Below are 24,366 nucleotides of genomic sequence, written 5' to 3'. Positions count from 1 at the left end.
ATAAATACCAGTTTGTTTCACATATTGAAATGGACTCTATTTTCCAGCAGCCTGTGTTGGTAGTAGAATTGTTAATAGAACCGGGGCTGTCTGTGGCAGTAATAGAAGCAGGGCCTGAAGCGTTGTAGATCTGAGACCCTAATGGAACAGCATCATATCAGTGTTTATTTGAGATGGCAGCAATGGACCAGCCTCTGGGGCTGGCAGCCAGAATGGAGGCCCCCTCCACTTCACCTCTGTGCCAGCCCAGGACTGGCACAGCGCCCATGCTCAGTTGCAGTCATGTTTCTATCCCTGGGCACGTTGGCTGTGAGGCCATTAAACAGGCCACCCCAGCCTGCTCCACCCAGTCCCCTGTGGAGTCCCACTCGTCCTCAGCACCTGCGTGGGGCAGGCGCTAATGTTACCCACAATCCTCTGCTCTCAGTACACCGGTGCTGAGGTTGTGCTGTTTTTGAAATTTTATATTCCTGGATTTTTGGGCTCAACTAATCTGACTCCACATTATTTTTTTGCCTGAATAGTAGTTGGATATATTTGACCTTCATTCACTTGCACTTTCAGCCAGACATAATGCATATCAGGTCATTATAAGTAAAATATAAAAAGTATTTTACAGTGATTCCTTAGCCATTCCCTCATGAATATTAATGAAAAACAGAAAATGGCCAGAGTGAACAATTTAATGCATCCATAACTGAATTATTGTGAAATATTTTAGTCATTAGGTTCACATGGAATCATATTTGCCATAAGAATGGCCCTGAAAGTATGTGGCCAGTGAGAGAAGCATTTCTTATCGGAAGGAAGCCTTGCACCAACCTTTACTTTCAGAAGCGATAAGGCGAGATGGTGGAGACAGAAGTTTAAGGGATTTAGGTTTACAGTATGTGTGAAATGTTTTTGGATGCTGTTGAATCGACATGTTTATTTGATGACTCATCCTGTTTCAGGAATTAACTCTATATGAAGCCTGAGCAACACTCTTATACTTCAGGTTCTCTACTCTCCCACCACTGCAGTACGTGCATTTTTCATAACCGCAGATTACTCACAGACATTACATAGAATATTTTCTGTCCTGTTTGACTTACTGTGTGCCCTTGTACAGGCACAAGCCTGGGATTAGCAGAAATCTGTGAGTGTGTAGCTCAGCAGCGAGTGAGTTTCTTTTACATTATTAGCGCTAATGCGATGAAGAGCTTTCAGCGTTTCCTTCGAGAGTGCTTTCTACCTGTGCTGAAAGCTCACAGCCGTGCTGTAGTTTCCTGGCTTTGGCTTTGGCAGGCGTTGGTGTGTTTTATTTCAGGCCCGTGTTAAGCCTGCCCCTGCCAGTGGTGACACCGAGGCATGCCCAGCTCCCACGCACAGCTCTGTTCCCCCCGCCCCGTCCCCTCCAGGAAGGGAAGACTGATGGAAACAGGGAGATATTTTCATTGTGTGGGGAGAGCAGGGATGCCTTGTGAATATTTAACGCCGCGTATGAATTAAACATTTCTACGGCTGTGTTTCGACAGCCGGACTCTGCGGCGTGACCGTAAAGGGAGGACTCCCCGTTCGTGTGAGGGATGGAGAGATTAAAAGAATATATATTACAGTAAATAAGAGGCAGGATTGAACAGCAGTATGTTGCTGAGATATGAACGCACTGGATGCTATGCGGGTGTGTTCCCTGCTGACAGGGACATTGGGTGACATTAGAGACGTCCTGATAGGCCGTCCCTTATCCCACCCCCGCCCCCCTCCCTGGAGTCTAGACGGGCTCAGCGGATGCCGCTCATTGTTATTCTGCGTGGATACGGCGGCTATGACTGCGCAGGTTTTCCCAGAAAGGTACGACCTTCTCGCGTCTGACGGGCTGTGCGGATATTGATATATCGAGAAGGCTGTAGCAGTAGTGGGGAAGGGCAAGGGTCATGACTTAGTCCTTTATTGGGCATTGCATTCACTTGATAATTAAAAACACCACCCCTTCGTGCCGACAAGGTCAAACGCTCGGAATGCTGCGACCACTTTTCACCTTCGAGGAGCTGGTCGACCTCTTCAGGAGCCACCGCTCGCTGACAGCTATGGGGCGGGCGTGTGCTCTGGCTCCTATTAAAGTAAGCCCCAGCACTGCCAACTGGGAAGACAGGGCGAGTCTTAAATAAAACAGGCCTTGTCCGTTCTGTATTGTACAAATGTCAACCGCTGAGATAGCTACATCAGCGCACCACTATGGTGGCATAGCGGGAGTCAGGCGGGGCGCCCTAGCTGAAGAGTCCCTGCCAGTGGGGGCGTTTTCGCTACCCTTTCGCCCCCTCGAGCGCACGTGCTCCCAAGGCCTCCGAGGAGATCCTCGTGCTCTGATTCATGGGTCCGTCGAGATGCCAACATGAGCATGGGGGACGGTGCAATCAATCTAGCCTGTGTGGGCTGTTGGGCCCTCTGCAGAGGGGAGAGAGGTCAGGGCAGAGCAAGGGGAAAAACTGCTGACGGAACACAGAGCATTTCCCTGTTTTAGGCTATTTATTATAAAGGGACAGATATATAGTGCCTAGGTGTCTATTTTATGTACATATATATTATATACACATCTAAGGTATATACACAACGCATACTGTTACAAAAAGCCATGCAATATGTACAGCATATTTTGTGCCATCCTATGAAACCTATTGTCTTCTTGTTTTCACAATAAATAGTAATAAATTATCCCACTCTGGTAACTTTGTACATTTGATACACTCGTATTTACACACAAACTGCTTTGGACAAGTGGTTCCATTATTGATGTGTCTTGTGTGTACCTGATGTGAATTATCGGTCTTTTAGCTCCAGTGTTCTTATCGTTTCTTTTCCTAAAATGTTTTTAATCTCTCGGAGAAACAGAAAGTAGTCAGTCACTTTATTCCACGTCTTCTGAGGAGAGGCATTTCTGTCTCAGTTCGCTCTCCTCGAAAGTCACCTTTTTGTTCCTTTTGGGGTCGATCCAGGAGTTGTGGATGACTGTGTTGTTGGGCAGGGGGTCGGCCTCCACGATGGACACCACCCTCTTCTTCATTTTGCTCTTCAGAACCTTCTGGAACTTCTGCCTGGTGAAGGCGTAGAGCAGCGGGTGGAAGATGGTGGTCCCGTACGCCATGACCAGGAAGCCCAGCCGCAGCTTGACCATGAGGTCGCTGGGGCCCACGGTCAGGATGACCGTGTTGAGCACGGTGATGGGCGTCCAGCAGAGCAGGAAGGTGGAGATGATGAGCAGCGACATGCGGAAGACCCTCTTCTGCCTCTCCCGCCGCTCGCGGTGCCTCTTGACCGCCCGCCGCAGGGCGATGATGACCGACACGGACGTGCGCATGCCCAGCATCGGGTTCCTCCCCCCGCCGCTGCTCTGCGAGGCGTCTGTGGCCTCCTGCTGAGTCGTCATGGAGATGGTCTTTTTCTTGCGCGCCTTCTTCTTCTGGCTGTTGTGGAAGCGGGTGCCGATGCGGATGTTGAGCGCCTGGAGGATCTTGGAGTAGGTGATGAGCATGACTACGGCGGTGAGGAAGAAGATGGGGATCTGGGCCAGCAGGTGGTAGTAGAGGCCCAGCTCCGTGTAGTACTCGTTGGTGTGGGCCACCACGGCTGCGGCCGTCTGGTTCTGGTCGGAGTGCTCCTGGCTGAAGAAGCCCACCTCCATGAAGGGCACCAGGAAGCTGAAGAACGAGAGCACCCAAATGGCGCCCAGAAGCACCACGGCCCGCCCCATGGTCAGCACGCGGTTGGCGGGCTTGACGGAGATGTCGTAGCGGTCGAGGGTGATGGCCAGCACGTTGGCGGCCGTGGCCACGCTGGCGAAGGAGACGCATGCCTCGTGGAAGCAGCAGACGAGGGCGGTGTTGCCCTCCAGCGAGAGCAGGATGATGACGATGGTGAGCGGGATGCAGCACACGCACACGATGACGTCCAGCACGTGCAGGTTCATGGTGACCACGTTGCTGACGGAGTTGATGAGGTTGGACTTCATGCAGTAGAGCACCAGCACGGTCAGGTTGCTACTCAGGCCCAGGACGATTTCCAGCATCAGGAAGCCCGTCAGGGACACCTGGAAGCTGACGGGGTAGGGCGCCGCGGCCTCCATGGCACGGCTGATGGACTCGGTGTTGTCACGGACGGTGACGTTGCTCATGGTGACTTCTTCTGCAGGCACGGGGGGGATATGCATTATCCTGCGGGGAGAGAGGACAGGGAGGTCAGTTTTGGCGGTCTCAGGCATACCAGTCATGCTCGTATGTCAATCTCAAGCAGTCTTGCCTTTGTTTTTTGAGGGGCAGAATTGCAAGAAGCCTTTTCCACAGGGAAATAAAATAAAAAATGCTAGGAAGATGTGTTATGTGTTTTTTTATTTTTTATGTAGGATTTTTTAAAATGTGCAACTTTGGAACTTTTCTGTAGGCTGAGAGGAAGAAATACAAGGCATCCTTTGTGTTGCTTATTGGATCATGTTTATTTGCATTCTGGCCACAGGGCAGATGCAAAACTTTCAACAATATTTCAGCTGCCATGAAAGATCGAGTACCCTCAAGGAAAATAATATCTATGCTTATATAGTACCATTCTGCCTCTACCAAAAATGTATCTCTAGCAGCCAAACTGGGGTTGTTTTAAGGTTGTAGTTTTTACACAATGTTTCAGGCCCAAATTAAACTAAATGGGAGTGTGTTTGAAATATCCAATGCAAGAAAATGATATTTTTAGCCGCCTTTGTAATAACACAAAGAATTACAATTTGAGTGATAATCATGGATAAATTGGTAAACACAGTGCTCCAGATTGCTCTTTGCATTGCTCATGTGGAACTTTCTCTGCAGTGGGAAGTCTTGTGTGATATTTCTGCACGTCAGCATTGTAACTGCCCTTCAGAAAAAAAGCAGTGATAGGGCGGTGGGCTTGGTTGTGGGGGAGGCAACAGGCCTAATCATGGGGAGAGAAGGAGAGGATGAGGTGCAGAAAATGGGAGATGGTGGTTAAGGTGTTGATGGGGACGTACAGGGTAGCTATTGGGTGCAGAAGAGGAGACTGAGCAGATGGCAGATGCTGAGTAAGGTCTACAGATGTGTAGATGGGGCAGGAAGTTCTGCAATATGTGTAGAGCGGGAAATGCAGCAGGTGGGAGAAACTAGATGGAGAGTTGGAGGAGGTGCTGCAGATTTCATATAATAGATGACGTTTGAGGAGGGGCAGCGGATTTGAGATGCTCTATTAAGCCTGAGAAGGTATAGCTGATGAAAGGCTCTGCATTAAACCAGTAGAGAAAGAGGTTGTCATGTGAAGGTCACACAGGAGCAGGAGGTGCACTGGGAGATGTAAGATGTGAAGAACGGGGCCCTAGTAGTGTGCCTGCAGCGAGTAATTACCCTCTACCCCTACCTCCCTCCTTCCCCCCCTGCCCCCTTGCTCGGCGCTGGACTTACCCTTCCCCCGAGCACTGACCGGGCCTCAGGAGTCTGTCAGTGGGGCAGTGCCGCGGCTGCCTGCTCCAGAGAGACTGTCATTGGATCCCAGCATTCTGTCCGTACCCCCGTATCTCCACTCCTGCTCTGCCAGCACGCCCTCCTGTATTCCGCCCACCGCCGTTCCTCCCTCCCTTCCTCCAATGCCCCTCCGGCTCGAGTCGGCTAGCTGGCCCCCGCGCCTCGCCTCGCTCCGCTAGATGAGAGGCAGTGCCTGGAACGCCTCCACTTTCGGAGGCAGCCCTGGCAGCGAGCACTCCCGAGCTCCCTCCCCCTCTTCTGTTTTGGCTGCTGCTGGACGGACGAGCAAATCAGGAATAAACTGTCCGAGCCATCTCCTGTTTACGAACGCTCCGTACTCCCAGCCGGCCGAGCCGCTGCGGATCTGTAAAACTCACGGAGGACGCGCGGGAAACGCGCATTGTAGTATCCACGGGTCTTTTTTTCTTTTATAACCCCCCTCCTTTTTTTTTTTTTGTCCTCACATCTCCCGCCTCACGGGTTCGTAGGGGAACACGGGTCCCGTCGTCCTCTGTCGGTGCGCTCGCCGCGAACGCTAAATGGAAGCGATTTGCATTTGTGAGGACGGGGGTTTGGCGAGAGAGAGAGCGCCCGCACTCCGGTCCTCTGAGGGCCCCTCTCTAATGGAAGACCCTTCTCTCTCTCGCGCTGTCGCCTTCCCTCGGCTTAACTGGGTCCATCGTCCGCTCCGGGGGAAATCCGCCGTCGAGTGTAAATCACACAATCCACAACCGAGTACGGGCAGAGACCTGTAGCAGGCAGGACCAGGTCGAGCAAGCAAATCTGTATGTGTGTTTGCGCCCGCACACAGAGGTCTCAGTGGAAGGTCATCCCGATGAAGTGGAAATAATAGCAGATCCGTTAGCCCAGCACCCTGCAGGGGGCGCTATGAATCACACGCTGGTCACAGATGGAGCAGGCGAGCCAGGCCACAGACCACGTTATCCAGCGCTGGTCCATCTCGCAGTCACAGTGCCCTGCGCATCCTGCAGAAGAAAAGGACAGAGATGGGGGGGTGTTAGTTAACCCTTTTTGGAATGTTTTCCCAAAGTCGGTTTTCAGTTACCAGTTAGTGATTGTTGCATCGGCAGTAGAATGTTCAGTCCAGAACATTCTGATGACTTTTGTGACCTCAAACCATGAAGGGTTAAGGCCAGGACAGTGAGGCCTGTTGACAGCTGCCCTGAATGCTGTCCACCCCACTCTTACGGCCCCAAAAGGGAAATGCCGTCCAGGATTACCTGTCAACCCAGCGAGAAGGACTCACTGTAAGGACAGCGTGTGCTCCTGTGTCCCGTCTGTTTCTCTGAATTCAGTAATGAGCCTCGCGCTCCCCTCCTGCCACCTGCACGGCTCGGGTTTCTCAGGCAAATTAGGCCTGAGCCCAAACTGCTCGCAGGAAGCACAAGCAAACGTGACCCCAGTAGGTCCACCCAGGAAGTCCCGTGGACTAGGACAGGGTGGAACGGGATAGGGCGGGTCATGCACAGGGTGAGGTCAAAGGGCAGGAGGCCAATCCCCCTGCTGGAGCAACCTGCTTTCCTGATGCCGTTTTACACAGCCAGTGAAACGCGATACTCCAGAACATCCCTGATAGCCTACAACCCGTTGATGAGAGTTTATCACCAGGCAACACGTTGGCACAGAGACTGTTCTGCAGCCCCTACACTCCCTACCCTCCCTCCCCCGCCACCTCCTGCGTGGTGCTAAGCGAAGGTGTTGATACCAGTGGAGGACAGCGAACTAACACAGTGCTGATAAATCTTTGAAAAGCCTTCCTTGAAGCATCAAAGCCCATTCTGCCGAGCTCTTTCCTAATCGAAACACAAGTGAATTGCGGATAAATCAGGAGTAAGCCGCAGCAAGAGCAATAAAGGGGGAACATTTTGTTGCCTTTAGCACACATACTGTACTCAAAGCAGCTACTTGTAGCCTGCTAAAAGCAGACACAGGTTGTGTGGACGCATTAAGCAGCCCGGGCGTACGTGGCACACCTGTGTGTAGCACGCCTAATTAATGCTAACGGCGCTAGACGAGCGTGTGCTCCACACACGCTCTCGGCTCTCGGCTCAGTGAGCAGGCTGTTGCTGAGCGGTGGCGACGCTTGGCTTTGCACCGCGTAGCGTTCCCCAAACTGCTCGTAGGAGCGCGAGCTTGCACTCCAGAGTTCCCTGCCGACAACACGGAGAGGACAGTTACCTTTCGGGAGAGATGCCTCGGGGGCTCGGAAGTTGTCCAGCGTTGCCTGGTCTCCGGCCTCTCAGCATCCAGATCTACCTGTGTGCACCCCACCCCCCCCCCCGTTTGTGGCAGTCTCCAGGAGCTTTTCGACAGGGAGCCAGGGTGTCTCGGGCTCCCAGGCTGAGCTGAAGGACCTTCGCGTCGTGGATGACAGGCACTTCTCCAGCAGTCCCTCGCTCCCCAGCTATCCGAAACAGCAGGCGCCCCTGTGGTCACAGCGTCCGGCGGAAAAGCACCACGGAAGAAACTGACAGTCCTGCTCTGCCGCTCCTCCTCTCTCTCTCACACTCTCCTCCTCGCTTCAGTTCCCCTGCTTCTCTCCCTCGCTCACTCTCACTGGCTCTCTCTCTCTCCCCTCTCGCTCTCACACACGCTCCCCCCCCCACTCACAGGCTTGCTCTCTCTCTCACTCACTCTCACTGGCTCTCTCTCTCTCCACCCCCCCCTCAAACACACACACGCTCTCTCTCTCCCTCTCCCTCTCCCTCTCCCCTCTCTCTCTCTCTCTCTCTCTCTCTCTCTCACTGCAGAGGTTTGCAGTGCTCTCCCCTGCCCTGATTGGTCTCCTGTAATAGGCTTAACCCTTTCCTCACCACAGCGGTAGCTCCTTTGTTCAGTCCCGGTCTTCTCCCAGCTGTCATTTCTCTCTCTCTCTCTCTCTCTCTCTCTCTCTCTCTCTCTCTCCACACACAGAGGGATCCGACACGCTTTGCGGGTTTTAGCGCCGCGGTAAAGCGGGGTCCCAGGGCTGGGCGCCACGGTAACGCAGGGTCCCGCAGCAGCTTGAGGACACGGGTGCAATTAGAGAGCGGCAGGAAGTGCAAAGAGCCGCGCATGCAAAAAAAAAAAACAAAAAAAAAAAACAACAAAAACACGGCAGTACTACTGTTGGACATGTGCGTGAAATATTAATGCCAATGAGTGCGGTGAAAATAGAAATGTTTCCCTATGGTGGTGAGAGGAAAAAATAGGGATTTGACTAAGAGGGGAGGGGAGGGTGGGGGGGCTGAGTGAGATGTTTTCTTTCATGCAGAAAAGAGAGAGAGGGAGGGAGAAAGCAAGAGAGAGGGAGAGGGAGAGACCGTCTGATTGATAGTTTTAATTACGTTTCCCTGTCGGATTACAGGGGCAGCGGGCGTCGGCCATTCGTTCTTGTTTGCCTCATTTGGCATGTGTAATCAGGGCCAGGGGGCAGGCGCAGGTCTGACTACCGCTCTTTGCTGGGGCCCCCAGGAGCCCTGTCAGGTGTAGGGGCCGGGGGGGTTGGGGGGCTGGGGGGGGGGGTCATTGCTTCAGCTCTTACAAAAAAATGCCTTAAACTGCTGTTGTCGTACTGCTAATGTGTTCTGCCTCTGGGTTTCTTTAATTGAATCTACTTGCTGGACACTAAGGTGACAAAGGAGGGGATTGGATCTCATCTCACATAGCAAAAAAAAACTGTTTATTAGGATGCATCACCGCAGAGGTGAACATTCTTCATGATACAGGACAGTATTAACGTTACTGGTATTGTGACCCGGGTCTAGAGGTGACTTCCAGGACCGTGGGACTCAGTTGTGCCTCTGGCTTGCGGCACAGTGTGTATGCTAATGCTAATGCTAATGCTAATGAGAGAGCAGGTTCTGTGCTTGTACGGTATCTCATGTTTTACATCTCCTTGCCTCATCCCTGATGTGTCCTCTGTTACTCTCTATCTTCTAACCTCTACCCACAGTAGTGCTTTTGTTGTGCTTGTAACATGCATTATGTATATCTTGGGCAGGTAAAAGCACACAGGGCCATGCATCATGAAAAGATGAGCTACAGCAGTTGTATATGGACAGGTCATTATGCAGTGAGTTATTGCAGCTCTTTAATTAAACTGTTGTTAAGACGTAAATACATCTTGTCTGGCTCAGTGTCCCTTTAGCATTGTGGTGTGTTTGTGTGTCTGTGCTGGTCATATCTATATATATTATTTTTTTGTGTCAAAGCTGATATCAGATTGGATGGATGGATCTGATGTCTATCGCTAAACAGTCGGTAAAATCACTCACCCAGGAACTGGTTTAGAGATCACACAGGAGAACAGCAGAGACCATTTTAGACCCCAAGTGTTCTTTTAAATTGAGAGCTGCTCCCTTAGTTAAAAACACCTCATTTACCTTGTTTTTCAATGTTTTGCTTCACTACTTGTTTGTATATGAGTGTGTGTGCACGTGTTCATACCGGTTAGATAATGTATGTATGCGAGTGTGTTGTGGATGTGCGTGCTCATGCACACGTGTGCGCCTACGTGTGCGTGACATACCTGTTGGACGATCCGTACCATCATGCTGTCATGGCAACCCAAGCAGCCCCCAGTCTTGGAGCAGCAGACGTTTGGTTTCGCATGTGTCCACAGAGCGGCGTCTGACAGGCCTTCGTCCGGATGCCCTGCCCATCTCTGTGCGTCTCCTCAGCGCTTTCCCCCGCATAGAATCACCGTCCCCGTCGCAGGGAAGACACGGCCCTCATCGCCTAATCACCTCGCCGGATTATCACATTAACTCCGACGGCTACAGTTTGTCATCTGTCGGAGCCTGGAGGTGTGCCACCCCCCCCCCCCTTCCCGGGAATTCAACTGCAGAGGATGCGACAGCCTTCAATGGACGGACCTGTCTCAGAGCCCTGTCCCGTTTTTAAAGTGGGGGGGAGCGGTGAAGGATGGACTGCGCTCCAAACTTGGCGGCGTTCGGTGGAGAATGCGGTTTAATATTTCATGCGGGCATTAATATTTCAGGCCTGTTTTCTGCGTCCCCAGACTCCGCGGTCTGATATTGGTGCTTTTTTCTTCTCTCTGTCTCAGCCTTTTCTTTCTTCTCCTGTTCCCCTCTCCCTTTCACTCTCTGTTCTCTACCTCTCCTCTCTTTGTCCCCATGTCTCTCTTTTTCTCTCCTTTCATCCCTCTCTTTTTGGGCAGGGCAGGCAGGTGTGTGCTCCAGCAGGTTGTTCTCGCAGGTTTCATTCCCAGCTAACATGCTAAAATGTTCTCACAATGATAGTGAAATGTGTTGTCAGTGTCATAACATTGGCATGACATGGCACCAGTGTTGTGAGGACATTTTGTGTTATGCTGGGTTTCCATGTGGTTTAAATGTGGTCTCTAGGACTGGTGTGTGAAGGAAAGAGGGCATCCGGAAGCCAGGGCTGAGCCTTTGTTTTCGTCGTCTTCCGCCCGGAACGCTCAGAGAAAAACGCAAACACTCTCCCGCCTTCTGATGGAAGGCGCGCGATCGCTCTGAGTTAGCGCTCCGAGGTCGTGCGCTAAATGGAGCTGTTAGTTTGAAATATTCAAGTGGTCTGTTTCTATTTAAATCACGCCACACTCCACAGCATCGGGGGTTGAGAGGAGGCGGAACCGTGACAACCGAGGTCTGGCTCAGGGGAGAGAGGGGTGGGGAACGTTAATGAAGGAGCTCCCTTGTGGTGCCCTCCTGGAGGTCATTTGGTGTGACTGAGGGGCTTGTTGAGGGTTGCCGGTAAAGGGGTGTTGTCAGGTGAAGCACCGCCCACTCCAGGCAGGTTTTGGCTGTCTGCCTCGCAGGCTCGTTAATTCATGTTCACTAACACTTCTGATAACAACCGTGACTGTGTGGATAGAAATAGTGTCATGCATACATACGCTCATGTAAACGCATTGCCTGTACACACACACACACACACACACACACAAACGCTCAAACCTCACAATCACACACAGAGAAGTGAGTTAAATCTCTGATGATCAGCCTGACCCAGGCAGGTCAATGCGCGGGAATGAGAACTGGAGGGGTCGGGCGAATGATTACAGAGAATTCAATCACCATCTCCAATGGAGCCACTCTCACTTGGGACCCCCTGCCCCTGAACCGTCCTTGCCAATAACCGCCTTTACCACTTACGTTCATGGTCAGCTGCCGCCTGAGCCTGACATATCATACCATGACAAGACATAACATAACCGTGAGAACAGGCCAGTACCTAATGCTTAGTTTACCTAAAAACTAAATAGTATCTAGCTCTACATTAAGCCGGAAGCCAGCGTTTCTGCCTTCACTGCACTCACCGATCATCTGCGCCATTTTAACATCTGCAGCTGTAAGCTAAGCTGTGTGCAGCCATGGGGGGCTGTGGCTCAGGTCATCTTCACCATGAGGAAGACCAGTGACCGGTGACTTCCTTCATAACGAAGCATAATTGACCCAGGTTTGACTTGTGGAAACATTTATATCTTCTATACCTCCTATCTTTTTGGCCTCCATTTTGGTTCTATTTTCCATTTCCTTTTACAGTGCCGTTTACAGTGCAGGACTGCAGTCAGGTCTTCCGGCATAGCAGTCGGGTGGCACAGTGTGTTTCTGGTGTCCGTATTGGAGTGACAGTGACCTCATTACCATCCTGCTGCGATGGAGCATCGTAGGGCCGTGTGGCTCACCGTCACGTATACTCTACTGCCATCTTTACAGCTCCCTCTCTCTCTCTTTCCCTCACTGTCTCCTTCTTTCTCTCCCTCCCTTTTCCCTCAGGTCCTCTCTCTATCATCTCCTTCCCTCTCTTCCTTTCCCTCACTCTCCTTCTTTCTCTCCCTCTCTTTCTCTCAGGTCCTCTCTTTATCCTCCCCTTTTCTCTCTCCCTCGCCATTCCCTATATCTCCTCCTTTTCCCTCTCTGTATATCATTCCCTCCTACCCTCTTTCTCTCTCCTTACCTCCCTCCCACTCTCTCTCTCTCTCTCTCCTCCCCTCCCTCTCTTCCTCTCCTTCTCTTGCTGTCAGGATTCACACTACTCCTTCTTGGCCGCAGTCCGCGGCCCAGTGTCCCACTGCGCATACATCATAATATCTGTCTTCAGCTCTCTGTTCTGCGGAACGCCTCACTCGCACTCGTTTTACAGACTCTGCGCGTCTGTCTGTGATCATGGGTGGGCACGAGCGCGCGTTTCAGCGTAGGTGCCTGCGTGTGGGCGGGTCACGGAGCGCGGCGGCGTGTTAAAATCGCGGACCGCAGCACACCGATGGCGGCTCGTAAGGAGCCGTGGGCGGAGCCCCCCGCTCCCTCGCGGCTCTCCCCGGCGATCGGGGAATAAATAAGTCATAAACGATTGATCGAGCACGCCGGCGCTGCCAGAGAATATCAGGCCGCTCCATCTTCTCCATACCGAAGCAGTCGGGAATCATTCGTGAATTAATTGATTTGATTTGATTTGATCATCTGACATCCTGCGCAGTATGCAAGCTCATTGGACGGCCTCTTGTTTACACACGCTCTTGGAGACGGATGAGGTACATGGAGTGGCTTCGGCAGGGAGATTAAGCGTAGGGGGAGGGGGAGGGGGCAGGGGCTGCCGTGTGACACTGGGAGAGCTGCGATTGGTCACGTTCCCCGTGCCTGTGCGGGTCCCTTCGCGTGTGGACCGGAGACCGGCCCAGCATGCCTCGCTGTGACCTGGGAACAACTCCAGCGCTCTGTCCCTCCGGACTCCGGAACAGCTGTTCTCTGTGGGGGTGCTCACTCTGACCGGCACACTCAACTACAGGGGATACAAGGATATCAATATGCCCCGACACACATTAAAGAGGATACAAGGATATCAATATGCCCCAGTACAGACTAAGGGGATACCAGGATATCAATATTCCCCGACACACATGAAAGTGGATACGAGGATATCAGTATACCCCAATACAGATTAAGGGGTATACAAGGATATCAGTATACCTCGACACAGATTAAGGAGTATACAAGGATATCAAGCACTACACCACACATTAAGGAGGATACAAGGATGTCCAATACCCTAACACATGTTAATGGGGATTAAAGCATATCAGGCACTCTGACACAAAACTGATTATGTGAGCTTCATTACATACGAATACGTTACGAAGCTCACACAATGTAGACCGTATATAGGGTCTGATTCACTGCGACCTTTAGCTTATGCAACGCCACTTGGCACACACATAATGAATAACACATCCAGTGATTGGTTCAAATGAATCACCAGTCATTGGTCATGTTATTGCTTTTGCGTGCGGTGAAAGGATTTGCACATGATAAGGGTCTTCGTAAATCAGGCCCATACACACGCACTGTTCAGTAGGATCATGTTGTTCATCATGATAATAGCCACAGTTTTGCTAAATTTGCTGTTCTCCTTCTAACCAGAACCTGCACTAAATGTCTGTTTCCCTTAGGGTTGCTGCAGCTTGCTTCCATCAGACCCACCATTATTCTAAAGTATCGGTGGATAATGTAATGGACATCCGGTTGATTAAAACGCATAGCTGGCTGCTGTAACAGGCATGCTATGGCTACAAGGTGCAGCTGGGTATTGTAAGAAACAAGCTATTGATAAAGTGCGTGGCTGTATACTGAGAGAGATGGCATTTATAATGAATGTAATGGCTGACGGGTTTCACTGTAAAGGGTGTATCATATCGGGTGTGTGATTTTTAAAAGATGCAGCTGTGCAGAAGCAGGCATATTGTTTGTAGAGGATGTAGATAGAGGGGCCCCTGCTGATAAGGAGATGCAGATTTACAGGTGCGTGCATATTTGTTTCCAACTTTAAGACTGCGGGTAGAAACAGAGAGGGCCAACATTAAGGCATTAGTCACCGTGTTCCCTACTAATCAGTTTTACGCTCGCTCGGCTGACAAGGAGGTCTCAACACTCGCAGCGTTCTGCAGCCAGCGTGCAGCGGGTTGTGTCAGCCGTGAAGAATGGCTGCTTAAACTGCAGCGGCTGCTTAAACACACTGCGGCGAGCAGCCGGGCTTTGACAAGGTCAGAGCGGCTGGGAGGGGTCGCACTAACACACCGCGGGTGGTACGGCTCAGCTGTGATGTCATCGCATTCCTGCACGAGCGCGGGTGAACATGACTGTCACGTCCTCTTTTAATCCGCCCTGATGTATTCCCGTTTCGTACCGCCGTTTTATCGCCAGCTTGCAATTTACTCAGGCCTGTTAGTAGTGGGTTTACTGTAGGTTATAGCTGCCAAGGAGGCTTTTATCAGCAAGGCGGTAATTTGCAATGAGAACAATGGATTTTATGCTTTTCCTGCTCTGTTTTTAAACAGGCCAACCACCCCGCTCCTCCTCCCCGTTTCAGTGACTTCTCGTATTGACCCCGTTCTGTGATGCGGATGGTCATAGGCACGGCAAAAAGTACCAAAATAAAAGCACCGCGGTGTCCCAAAGCTCTCGGCACGTCCCCCTCCCGCCACAGGCCGAGATGCCGTCTGGGAACGCTGCTCTCGCCGATCGAGGCCGGCGCGGTTTTCCACCCGCTCATCGGAAGCGCGGGACTTCCTGTTTACGTTCGCAGTGTCAGAGAGCGGCGAGAAGGCGTGGGAAAGCGAGGAACCGTCCGCAGGGACCACGGAGCTGTTAGGATATCTAAAACAGGAGGGGACGAGGGACAGGGGAGGGCTCTCCAACTGTCACCCGCCATCCTGTCACACTACACCGAGGTTTGAGGCTCCTTGGGTCTCGTCTGGAATCAAACTCAAATAAATACTTGATAATAAATAGTTACAGAAACCATAACATATGGGGATGGGAGGTCTGGAAATGGTTTTTAAAGACAATACCACGTGCCCCTCATTTTGAACCGTAGTGGCAAGGAGGATTTAGCGGGGGACTGTAGTGTTGGTGGTGTCTCTAAACCCCACAGCGCTTAAATAAACTGCTGTGCCCCCTCAGCGGCTCTGGGCATGTTTGGACTGCCAGCATGTCTCTGCCCTAATCCCCTGGCAACACTGACCTTCCCACTCCCAGCCAACTGACTTCAAAACAAATCTTTATCTGTCCATACAACGGAGAGACACAATGGAGGGGAGATCCCCTCACAGGAGAACAGGCCCCACAAAGCCTGCACAGACCATTGGGTTCACACTGCCCAGCAGAGACAAAGAGCTCTTAATGTCGTCCTGTGTGCTTCAGAGGGGTTTATTGACGCTACCTGCTGTTTCCACTGCCAAAGCAGATTATGCTGTGTTTTTGTACCCTCTCTTCTGGTGGTCTTGTTGAGTTACAGCCTTTAAGCCTGCAAACCCTTTGCCTTTCTGATGTATCCCTTGGCTGTAGATAGAGGTATGCGGCTTTCCCTCCGGAGTCTCAGGGTTTGGCAAAATGTCTGTCTGTTTGCTGCCTGCCGTGGAGTGTGTCCATTGTGAACTACAGTTCCCAACATGCAACTGCAGCACCCAAAACCCAGAACCCCAGTTCAGAGAAGACAGAGACAGAGAAGGTCACTGAAGTCAGCTCATTAGTTTGCTGAAAAATGTTGCTGCCAAGAACCCACAAATATTGAGCACTTGCATCCAAAATCCTGTTCTGCTTTCTGTTTTGTGTCTGGAACAGGGAAACACTGCCAGGTCATATTGTAACCTGGCGCAGAAGATGATACACTAAACTTCAGAAACTGCAGGCTAGTTCAGTTGTGTGTCTTTGCATCTTTTTCTATTGAATCCTGCATACAGAAGAAAAGAGAGCATTTTCAGGAAGGAGGTGGAGGATAAAGACTTTGCTGGGTTCGATAGATGCAGAATAGTTGGAGGAAGTCTTGTTCCTCTGTATGCTTGAAATATTGAGGGCAACAAGAATAACCGAAAGCCCTGTGTGCTGCCTTACTTTCGTGTTTTGATATTTGTATTCCAGACACAGTTTTCCCCTTTTGGGCAAGAAACTCAAGTGTATCCCAGGGTCATCACTGCCAAAGTATCATTGTTTTTTCTCCTGGCCCTACATAGTGGAAAATATATGACTGAATCCACAGTCATTAAGTGATACTTGTGTAAATAAAATGAAACTGTATGGTGTTTAGCAGCCCCCGTGGATTCCTCTATGTAGGCTAAGTTCTCCTCAACTGCGTGTCTGAAACTGCTCTGGGTGCCGAAGACTGGACCTTAATCCATGCACAGATAACGAAACATCTGTTTCTAAACCTGTCACGCTTACAGATATTAATATTGCAGAAAGATGTTGGTTCATTCGTGTCTCGTCTGTGTTGTGATGCAGCCCACAAACCAGAATGGCATCCTGACTGAGTCTATCCCTGAAAAACAGAAACACTCATTTAATGAGAGAGGCTGAAGCCAAATTATTCCGCCGGCGTCTGTTTTGGGGGATGGGTGTAGAGTAATGGGACCTTCTGCAAATGTAATGGGGTATTCCACACTGAAAAAACGTTATTTAGAATTTGTTGTTTAAAAGTTGTATTTACAGAAAAGTAAAGTAAAATATAATATGAAAGAAGGAGGCATTTGGGACTATTCCCATCCGGAATATTCTGGCGAGTTTGTGTTTACACTAAGCTGATGAAGTGTAAATGACGGGGAGGATGGAAGGACTTAGGTACAGGAGCCTCTTCCTGCTGCTGCCGCTGTGGGCTTGGCTGGCATTTCTCTGGGTGTCGCAGGAGGGAGAGCGGTTCAGTTCCTGTCTGCACTGCTGTTTGACAGGCTTCTGGCAGATGGTCAGGCAGTGTGTGTGTGTGTGTGTGTGTGTGCATGCCTGTTTGTGTTTGTATGAGTGTGTGTGCATGTGTGCGTGTGTATGCATGTACGTACATGTGTGCATGTATGTCTATGCAAGCCTGTGTGTGTGTGTGTGTGTGTGTGGTCAAATGTACGGTCAGTTTCCCAGGCGAGTGCAGGAGCAGATGCTCTCTCAGCCAGAGGTGACGACCTGGCGCCCGTCCAGGAGCCTGAGGGGGGGGGGGGGGGCTGGGGGGTCCTGCTCCCTGCAGAGCCCTGTGTGACCGCCCCGGGCTCACACAGACACCACTTCACACAGAGAGGCTCCAGCAAGGGGGTGCGGAAGAAAGGATGAGAGAGGGAGAGGAAGACTGAAGAGGGGAAGGTGAAGGGGCAGGATGCAGACGGTTTTGGGGAGTGAAGCAAGCAAGGATGACGCAAGAAGAATGAAGGAGAGGGGGATTTGAGAGGAGGACAAGGGCCGGTGCACATGCCTGCTTGCGGCTCTCTCAGTCCACCTCTCTGTGTGCGTTTGGGCATGCCTTTCAGTCCACCTCTCCGTGTGCGTTTAGGCATGACTTTCAGTCCATCTCTGTGTGCGTCTACAGCTGCCTTTTCAATCCCGCCACTTTGCCCCTCTAATCTGAGGGGGGTTAAGTGTTAAGTCGGTTATAGGGGAACTTCTGCCTTCTAGCATCTTAAGCACCGTGAGCGCCAAGCTAAAAACACGAGTCTCTGCCCTGAATCCAGTCCATACAGTCCACTGGAGGAATGTTCTGGGACCTCACGGGGAGGCGAGCTTCGCTTGTTTGTGTCAGGATGTTTAATTGACGAGAGTAAAGCCTGCTCTTTTGTTTATAGCAGAAACGGCGAGTGCAGTGCAGTGATACAGTAGGAGCTCCCCCTGTGTTATGGTTCCAGACCCATCGATTCCCGGGGTGTCACTGCGAGCGAGTGCCTGCTTTGGGCTGACCCTGCTGGTTACACCGCAGCCGAGCAGCCCCTGATTTGTGTATTGGAATAAATGTTTGGGTCTGCTGCCCGTTCTTCACTTCCAGGTGCTTTGTGCCTTTGAGGAATGCCGCTGTCGAGCCATGGGAGGCTTGCTTTCAGCCTCTCTCTGGGAAACAAAAAGAAAGAGACGGCTTTTTTTCCTCAGTAATTATCGATAGTTTGTAGCCTATGCCTCCAGTGATGGTGCTTATGTATTAATATAATAGTATATTAATGTATTCACTTTAGCTATGGCTAAAACACGTGCAAAGTACATTTGCAATTGTCAATGTTCTCTGTGCTTGCCCCTTTCAAACAAACCAATTAATACGTACATGCTAAGTGATTGTAAATATATATGGTTCTTCCCAACATCCCAACAGCTACCTGCCGAACACTTGTAATTGTTTGTCCAGACGATTGTAAGGCCTTGTTGGCTGATTTACCAGCTAACTGCAGTGAGTGGTCCAGAATGCTTGTGCCAGCCCGTTCTTCACCCTGCCTATACTCACACTTGCCACAGCGTTTCTGAACACCCTTAGCAAGCTTCCGCAGGCTGGCTGTATTCAGTAGGAACCACTCACAGAGCGGAGCTGCCCCTTGCTGCCTTCAGACAATGGCTACAGCGCTCACTCCCGCCAGAGCCCTCTGTTAAGCATCGTCCCGCCAGCTGGCTGTCCCCCACTGCCGCCAGCCCCCGCTTCTCTCCGCCCCCGTCCCCCGGTGGGGGAACGACCTTCCCAAACACTCAGAAAGGCAGAGTCACTCACCGTCCTCCACATACTTCTAAAAACACCTCATTTCAGTGTCACTTTAAGAAAAAATGTCTCCTTTTATCTTGGTCTGGAGGGATGCACCTTGACAGTGGAAGTTATATGAGCAATGCTTTCTCTAGTTTATAGTGCCATTTGTGTAGCATGTGGCTCACGCTTTAACTTCAAGCATCTGCTAAGTGACTAAACTGTTCAATATTTTTTGTGTGCGGACGTATTGATTGGCCGGAGAAAAAAGGAAACACTTCTCTCAGCTCCTGTTGTGTCTGTGACCGCTGAGCTGTGTGGTTCTTAGACCACACAACAGGCAGCTGTGTGAAGAGATCGCCCCAGAGGAGACAGCAGGCTTTGTGTCTTTTAGGCAGGGGCCAGGGGACATGTCCTGGGGTCTTTCTGGTCACAGGGCTCCCCTGTGGTTGGAACACATCGACTGGGGGCCCCATGTTCCTTCTGTTTCCCTTTGTTTTTATTCTCTCAGATCTGTGCTTGAAGCCAGGGTTTGGGCATGTGAGTGCATTTACACAGCTTGTGAGCCAGGTGGGAGACTGTCGCAGAGATGTGCTCTCTCTCTCTCTGTCTGTCTTTCTCTCTCTCCTTTTCTCTCCTCATTCTCTCACTCTTTATTTCTCACTCTCCTACTGTCTTCTCTCTCCAATCTCTCTGTCTATGCACTCTCTTTCTCTCACTCTATCGGTCTCTGTCTGTCTGTCTGTCTGTCTGTGTCTGTCTGTAGTTCTCTCTCCCTCTCTCTTGTGGGTCTGTCTTATCAGTCCAGGTAGCTCTGCTTGCTTGTCTCCTGTGTGAGTGTCAATTTGTTTCACACTCTCAGGTTTCTCTCTCTAAATCTCACTCTGCAGTCCATAAACGCATCTCTTTGTCGATCTCACACACCTGTCTCTCAGCAACTCTTACTTACCGTAACAGCCTCATGGCATATCTCACTTGCCTTACACATTTCGATGTCTTCCGTGTCATAAGGCACAATTTCACTCTCTTCAAATTCAGGTTATGCTCACTCACGGATTGCTGTCATTCTGCAGGCTTATTACTAGCCCTGAACAACATCTGTGTTTTTTGGTCGTTACACATTCTCTCCTGTAGAAGTCAGGTACGGTTTTTATACACACAAGCACAGCATTTATCATGCCTGTTATTCAAGTGTCTGTGTCTCACAAGGCTCTGCACTGCCTAGATACTGCTCTTCATCCAGGATTTCAGTTGCCTCATTTCCTGTCTTGACTTTAGGAAGGCAGACCACATCATACATAACAATGATGGGCCCTGATGTCTGAGGAGAAATTGGCTTCTTAAAATTGCTCCAGTGTTTTTGCAACGGCGTCATTAACACACCTACAGCAAATATGAGCCAACAGGACAGCAGTTGAATTGCACAGTGAAATTAGACACAGTTTCCCCTCCTTTTAAGCGTAAGCGGCTATGTCTGGCGTTTCTAGCGATGGATGACGCTTGTTTTCTTCTGATATCTTCTCGAAATTGAAACCACACAGGCCGCAGTGCCGGTGTGGTTGTCCGTTATATGACAGAAAATGAATTTCACACACTGTTAAAAGCACTGAGCTGGGGGCTCGCAGGGGTGAATTTAGATTGCACATTTAGCCACAACCACAAAAACATCACATCTCGGGATACTTCCCCTTTCCCTATCCGTGAGACGTGGAGTGCGACTGACTGACAGAGACGACCGCGTTCCTCTCCTGCCTCAATTACCAGCTTCCTTCTAATTGGCCACAGCCTGAATTTGTTTTCCTTGCAGATAGATTTCATGCCGGATTTGATCTGATGCTTATTAATCAAGCATACTTTATTTCCGAGTGCACAACTACATTGTATTACGTTTGGAGAGGGGGGTTGTTGGGTGATTGCCCAGTCAGGTACTTTTTGTTAAATGTAGAAGGTGCTCATGTTTTGGTTAAATGTAGAAGGTGCTCATCTTTGGGTTAAATGTGGAAGGTACTCATCTTTGGGTTAAATGTAGGAGGTACTCATCTTTGGGTTAAATGTAGAAGGTACTCACCTTTGGGTTAAATGTAGGAGGTACTCATCTTTGGGTTAAATGTAGGAGGTACTCATCTTTCGGTTGATAGGAGGTACCCCTGTTTGGGTTGCCAAAGGTAGGTGACACCCTGCACCAAGCTTAGCGGCCGCCACACACGGTCATGGCACACGGTCATGGCACACGGTCACGGCACACACGGTCATGACACACACGGTCATGGCACACACGGTCATGGCACACGGTCACGGCACACACGGTCATGACACACACGGTCATGGCACACACGGTTACGGCACACACGGTCACGGCACACAAGGTCATGGTCACTTTTCAGCTGCAGCAGTGTGCTCACAGAGTCCAAAAGTTGTGGGCAGATGCTCAGGGTTTGGGGGATTAACATTACAACACACTCTTATGACATTACACCTGCTACTCCACATTGCATTACACTCGACTGCACGACATTGCATTATACCACACTATATTACACCACACCACACCACACTGTATTATACACACATTATATACTATATTATACACACTATATTACACATTACACCACCCTATTTTCCATTACACCCACTACTCTACATTACATTACACTCGACTACACTACATTACCTCACTTTATTACACCGTACTCGACATTGCACCACGCTGTAGTTTTACTCTGCACTGCACATTACAATACAATATATTGCCTTCTCCTGCATGTCTTGTATGTGTTCCGATGGAAATTTTTGTTCAGTGACTTCAGAATTTGAAGCTTAAGCATTCACGGATGGACTAATAGACTGTGAAGGAGGGGAGCTATGGAAACGGCTGCACGTGAGCTCCCAGGCAGCACTCCATACGCTTTGATGTGCTGAAATAAAGACCGCTCGCTCATCCTCCACTGTGTATCACAGTGACAGAGGCAGTGCTTCCCATCCCGGCTTTTATTTCACTAACTCGCTCTAATTGATTCGCTCACGTTCGCTCGTTATTGAAAGTGCCCGTCTGTAAAAAGATGAAAGTCTTGTGTTCATGTACTGTGTATCACCATCCCCTTGCATCAGGAGTGCTTTCTGGGCCAGCTTCCTGCTTAATTGAATGAACGCAGGCCAAATACCGGCCGCCCTGCTTCTTTCCCACCTGTTCATGCCTCTGGGGTGCGCACCGCTCTCAAGGTCGTGCCCAAGTGCACTGCTCCCAAACTCAGAAACTCGGTCCTGAGCCCAGCAAATTAATCACAAGTTAAAAGGGTTTACAGTGAGAGTCAGCCTCATCAACGCTGCCTTGTCCGGAGGCGCAGAGGTCACATTCAAGGCCTGCGATTGGAGGAAGTGGTTGGAGGAAGTGCCGGTCACGCCCCCCTGTCAGTCCCCGGAGGCCCCAGAAACGCCCTGCCATCCTGATCGGATCAGCTCGGAAGCTTCCGGAAGGGCCCTGTGCGGCGGCCCCATTGGTCTCCCTGTCATCTGCCTCACTGCGGCCCATGGTGCTGCCACGGCCCAGTGCTGTCAGGATCCTCTCTGCTCTAACCTCACACACACACACACACACACACCCCAGCCTCTCTGCTCTAACCTCACACACACCAGCCTCTCTGCTCTAACCTTTACACACACACACACACACACACACAAACACACACACACACACACACACACACCAGCGCCTCTCTGCTCTAACCTCACACACTCCATTCTCTCTGCTCTAACCTCACACACACACACACCAGCGCCTCTCTGCTCTAACCTCACACACCCCAGCCTCTCTGCTCTAACCTCACACACACCAGCCTCTCTGCTCCAACCTCACACACACACACACACACACACCCAGCGCCTCTCTGCTCTAACCTCACACACACACACACACACACACACACACACACACACACCAGCGCGTCTCTGCTCTAACCTCACACACCCCATTCTCTCTGCTCTAACCTCACACACACACACACACACACACACACACACACACACACCAGCCTCTCTGCTCTAACCTCACACACACCCAGCGCCTCTCTGCTCTAACCTCACACACACACACACAAACACACACACACTCACACACACACCAGCCTCTCTGCTCTAACCTCACACACACCCAGCGCCTCTCTGCTCTAACCTCTCACACACACACACACACACACACACACACACACACACCAGCGCCTCTCTGCTCTAACCTCACACACCCCATTCTCTCTGCTCTATCCTCACACACACACACACACACACACACACACACACACACACACCAGCCTCTCTACTCCAACCTCACACACACACACACACACACCAGCCTCTCTGCTGTAACCTCACACACACACACACACACACCCACACTAGCCTCTCTGATCTAACCTCACACACACCAGCGCCTCTCTGCTCTAACCTCACACACACCAGCGCCTCTGTGTCTCCATTCAGCAGCTGTGTTCACTGGGGACTGGACCTCATACACACACACACCTTGGTGCGCATACACACACACACCTGCACACATGCAGGCACACACAAACACACAGACATGCATACACACACAGGCACGCATTTATAGTACGGTCACATACACACGCACATCTGATTTGGGATTAGATCTCACACAGTTGACTTGTTGCTATATTTGCCCTTGGGAAAATATAGCTTTGTATGCTGAGGAAAAATGGACAGGAAACAGGAAGTGGGTGACCACTTACATCCCTGGGTGCACACACACTGAAACACGCATGCATGCGCACGAACGCACACACCACACTGGTCTTACACTTCAACTTTGACTTGTTATGACAGACTGTCATAATACGCCACACTCACCCGGAGGACGATACGTTTAATTAGCCACTATGAGCGCATTTACAATGCGTGTTGGAGTCTGTCCAATCTCTAGCCCCATCTTTGCTTCTGAGACCACAGTCAGTTAACAGGACTGTAAAGAAGAGACTATTACAGCCGAGTAAAATTGAATTTGGTCCCATCAGGTTTGACTGTGACTGTGTATATGTTTTAGGAGCTTGTGCAGTATCGATGAGCCAACAGGGTTTGATGGATGAGGCTGAGTGCAGACTGCTCTCTCTCATTGCCTCCGAGGACTGCTCTCTCATTATCCAGAGTGTGTGCGTTTGCATGACTGAGTGAGTGTGTGTGCGTGCGAGCGAGAGGGAGACTGTTTTATAATTAGCTGTGCCGGTTCAATACGATTAATAAATCCTAATGTCTTGTTGATTTTATCGTTCCCTTGTTGACATGCGTGATGTCACTAACAGAACTGTGTGCTCTGAAGTAGCCTGCCTGGTGAGTGCGGGCCTCCCTCCCCTTTCCGCTGAAATGGCGGGCTGCGCGGCAGCCAGCGATGACAGCGCTGGCGTCACAG

The 24,366-nt window shown here is 50.6% G+C and overlaps 2 protein-coding genes across 2 annotated transcripts in view; one reads left to right on the top strand and one right to left on the bottom strand.

The window, feature by feature from the left end:
* The window catches only part of cog5 (component of oligomeric golgi complex 5), a 126,193-nt gene that overhangs the window by 13,802 nt on the left and 88,025 nt on the right, over nucleotides 1-24,366 (top strand). The window lies entirely within an intron of this gene.
* gpr22a (G protein-coupled receptor 22a) lies at nucleotides 1,921-8,083 on the bottom strand. The gene is made up of 3 exons (XM_061252401.1): nucleotides 7,695-8,083; nucleotides 5,436-6,481; nucleotides 1,921-4,190 (listed from the first exon to the last, which is right to left on the bottom strand). Exon 3 carries the CDS (start codon nucleotides 4,184-4,186, stop codon nucleotides 2,888-2,890), a length of 1,299 nt encoding a protein of 432 aa, XP_061108385.1. The 5' UTR covers nucleotides 4,187-4,190; nucleotides 5,436-6,481; nucleotides 7,695-8,083; the 3' UTR covers nucleotides 1,921-2,887.

Source organism: Conger conger, chromosome 8, assembly GCF_963514075.1.
Source record: "Conger conger chromosome 8, fConCon1.1, whole genome shotgun sequence".
NCBI classification, from domain to species: domain Eukaryota; kingdom Metazoa; phylum Chordata; class Actinopteri; order Anguilliformes; family Congridae; genus Conger; species Conger conger.
The sequence above is the reverse complement of the archived record's forward strand: the minus strand, read 5'-3'. Positions and strand labels throughout refer to the sequence as shown.

Excerpts from the sequence above, each read along its gene's own strand:
- gpr22a (XM_061252401.1), bottom strand. The coding sequence starts at position 4,186 with ATGCATATCCCCCCCGTGCCTGCAGAAGAAGTCACCATGAGCAACGTC.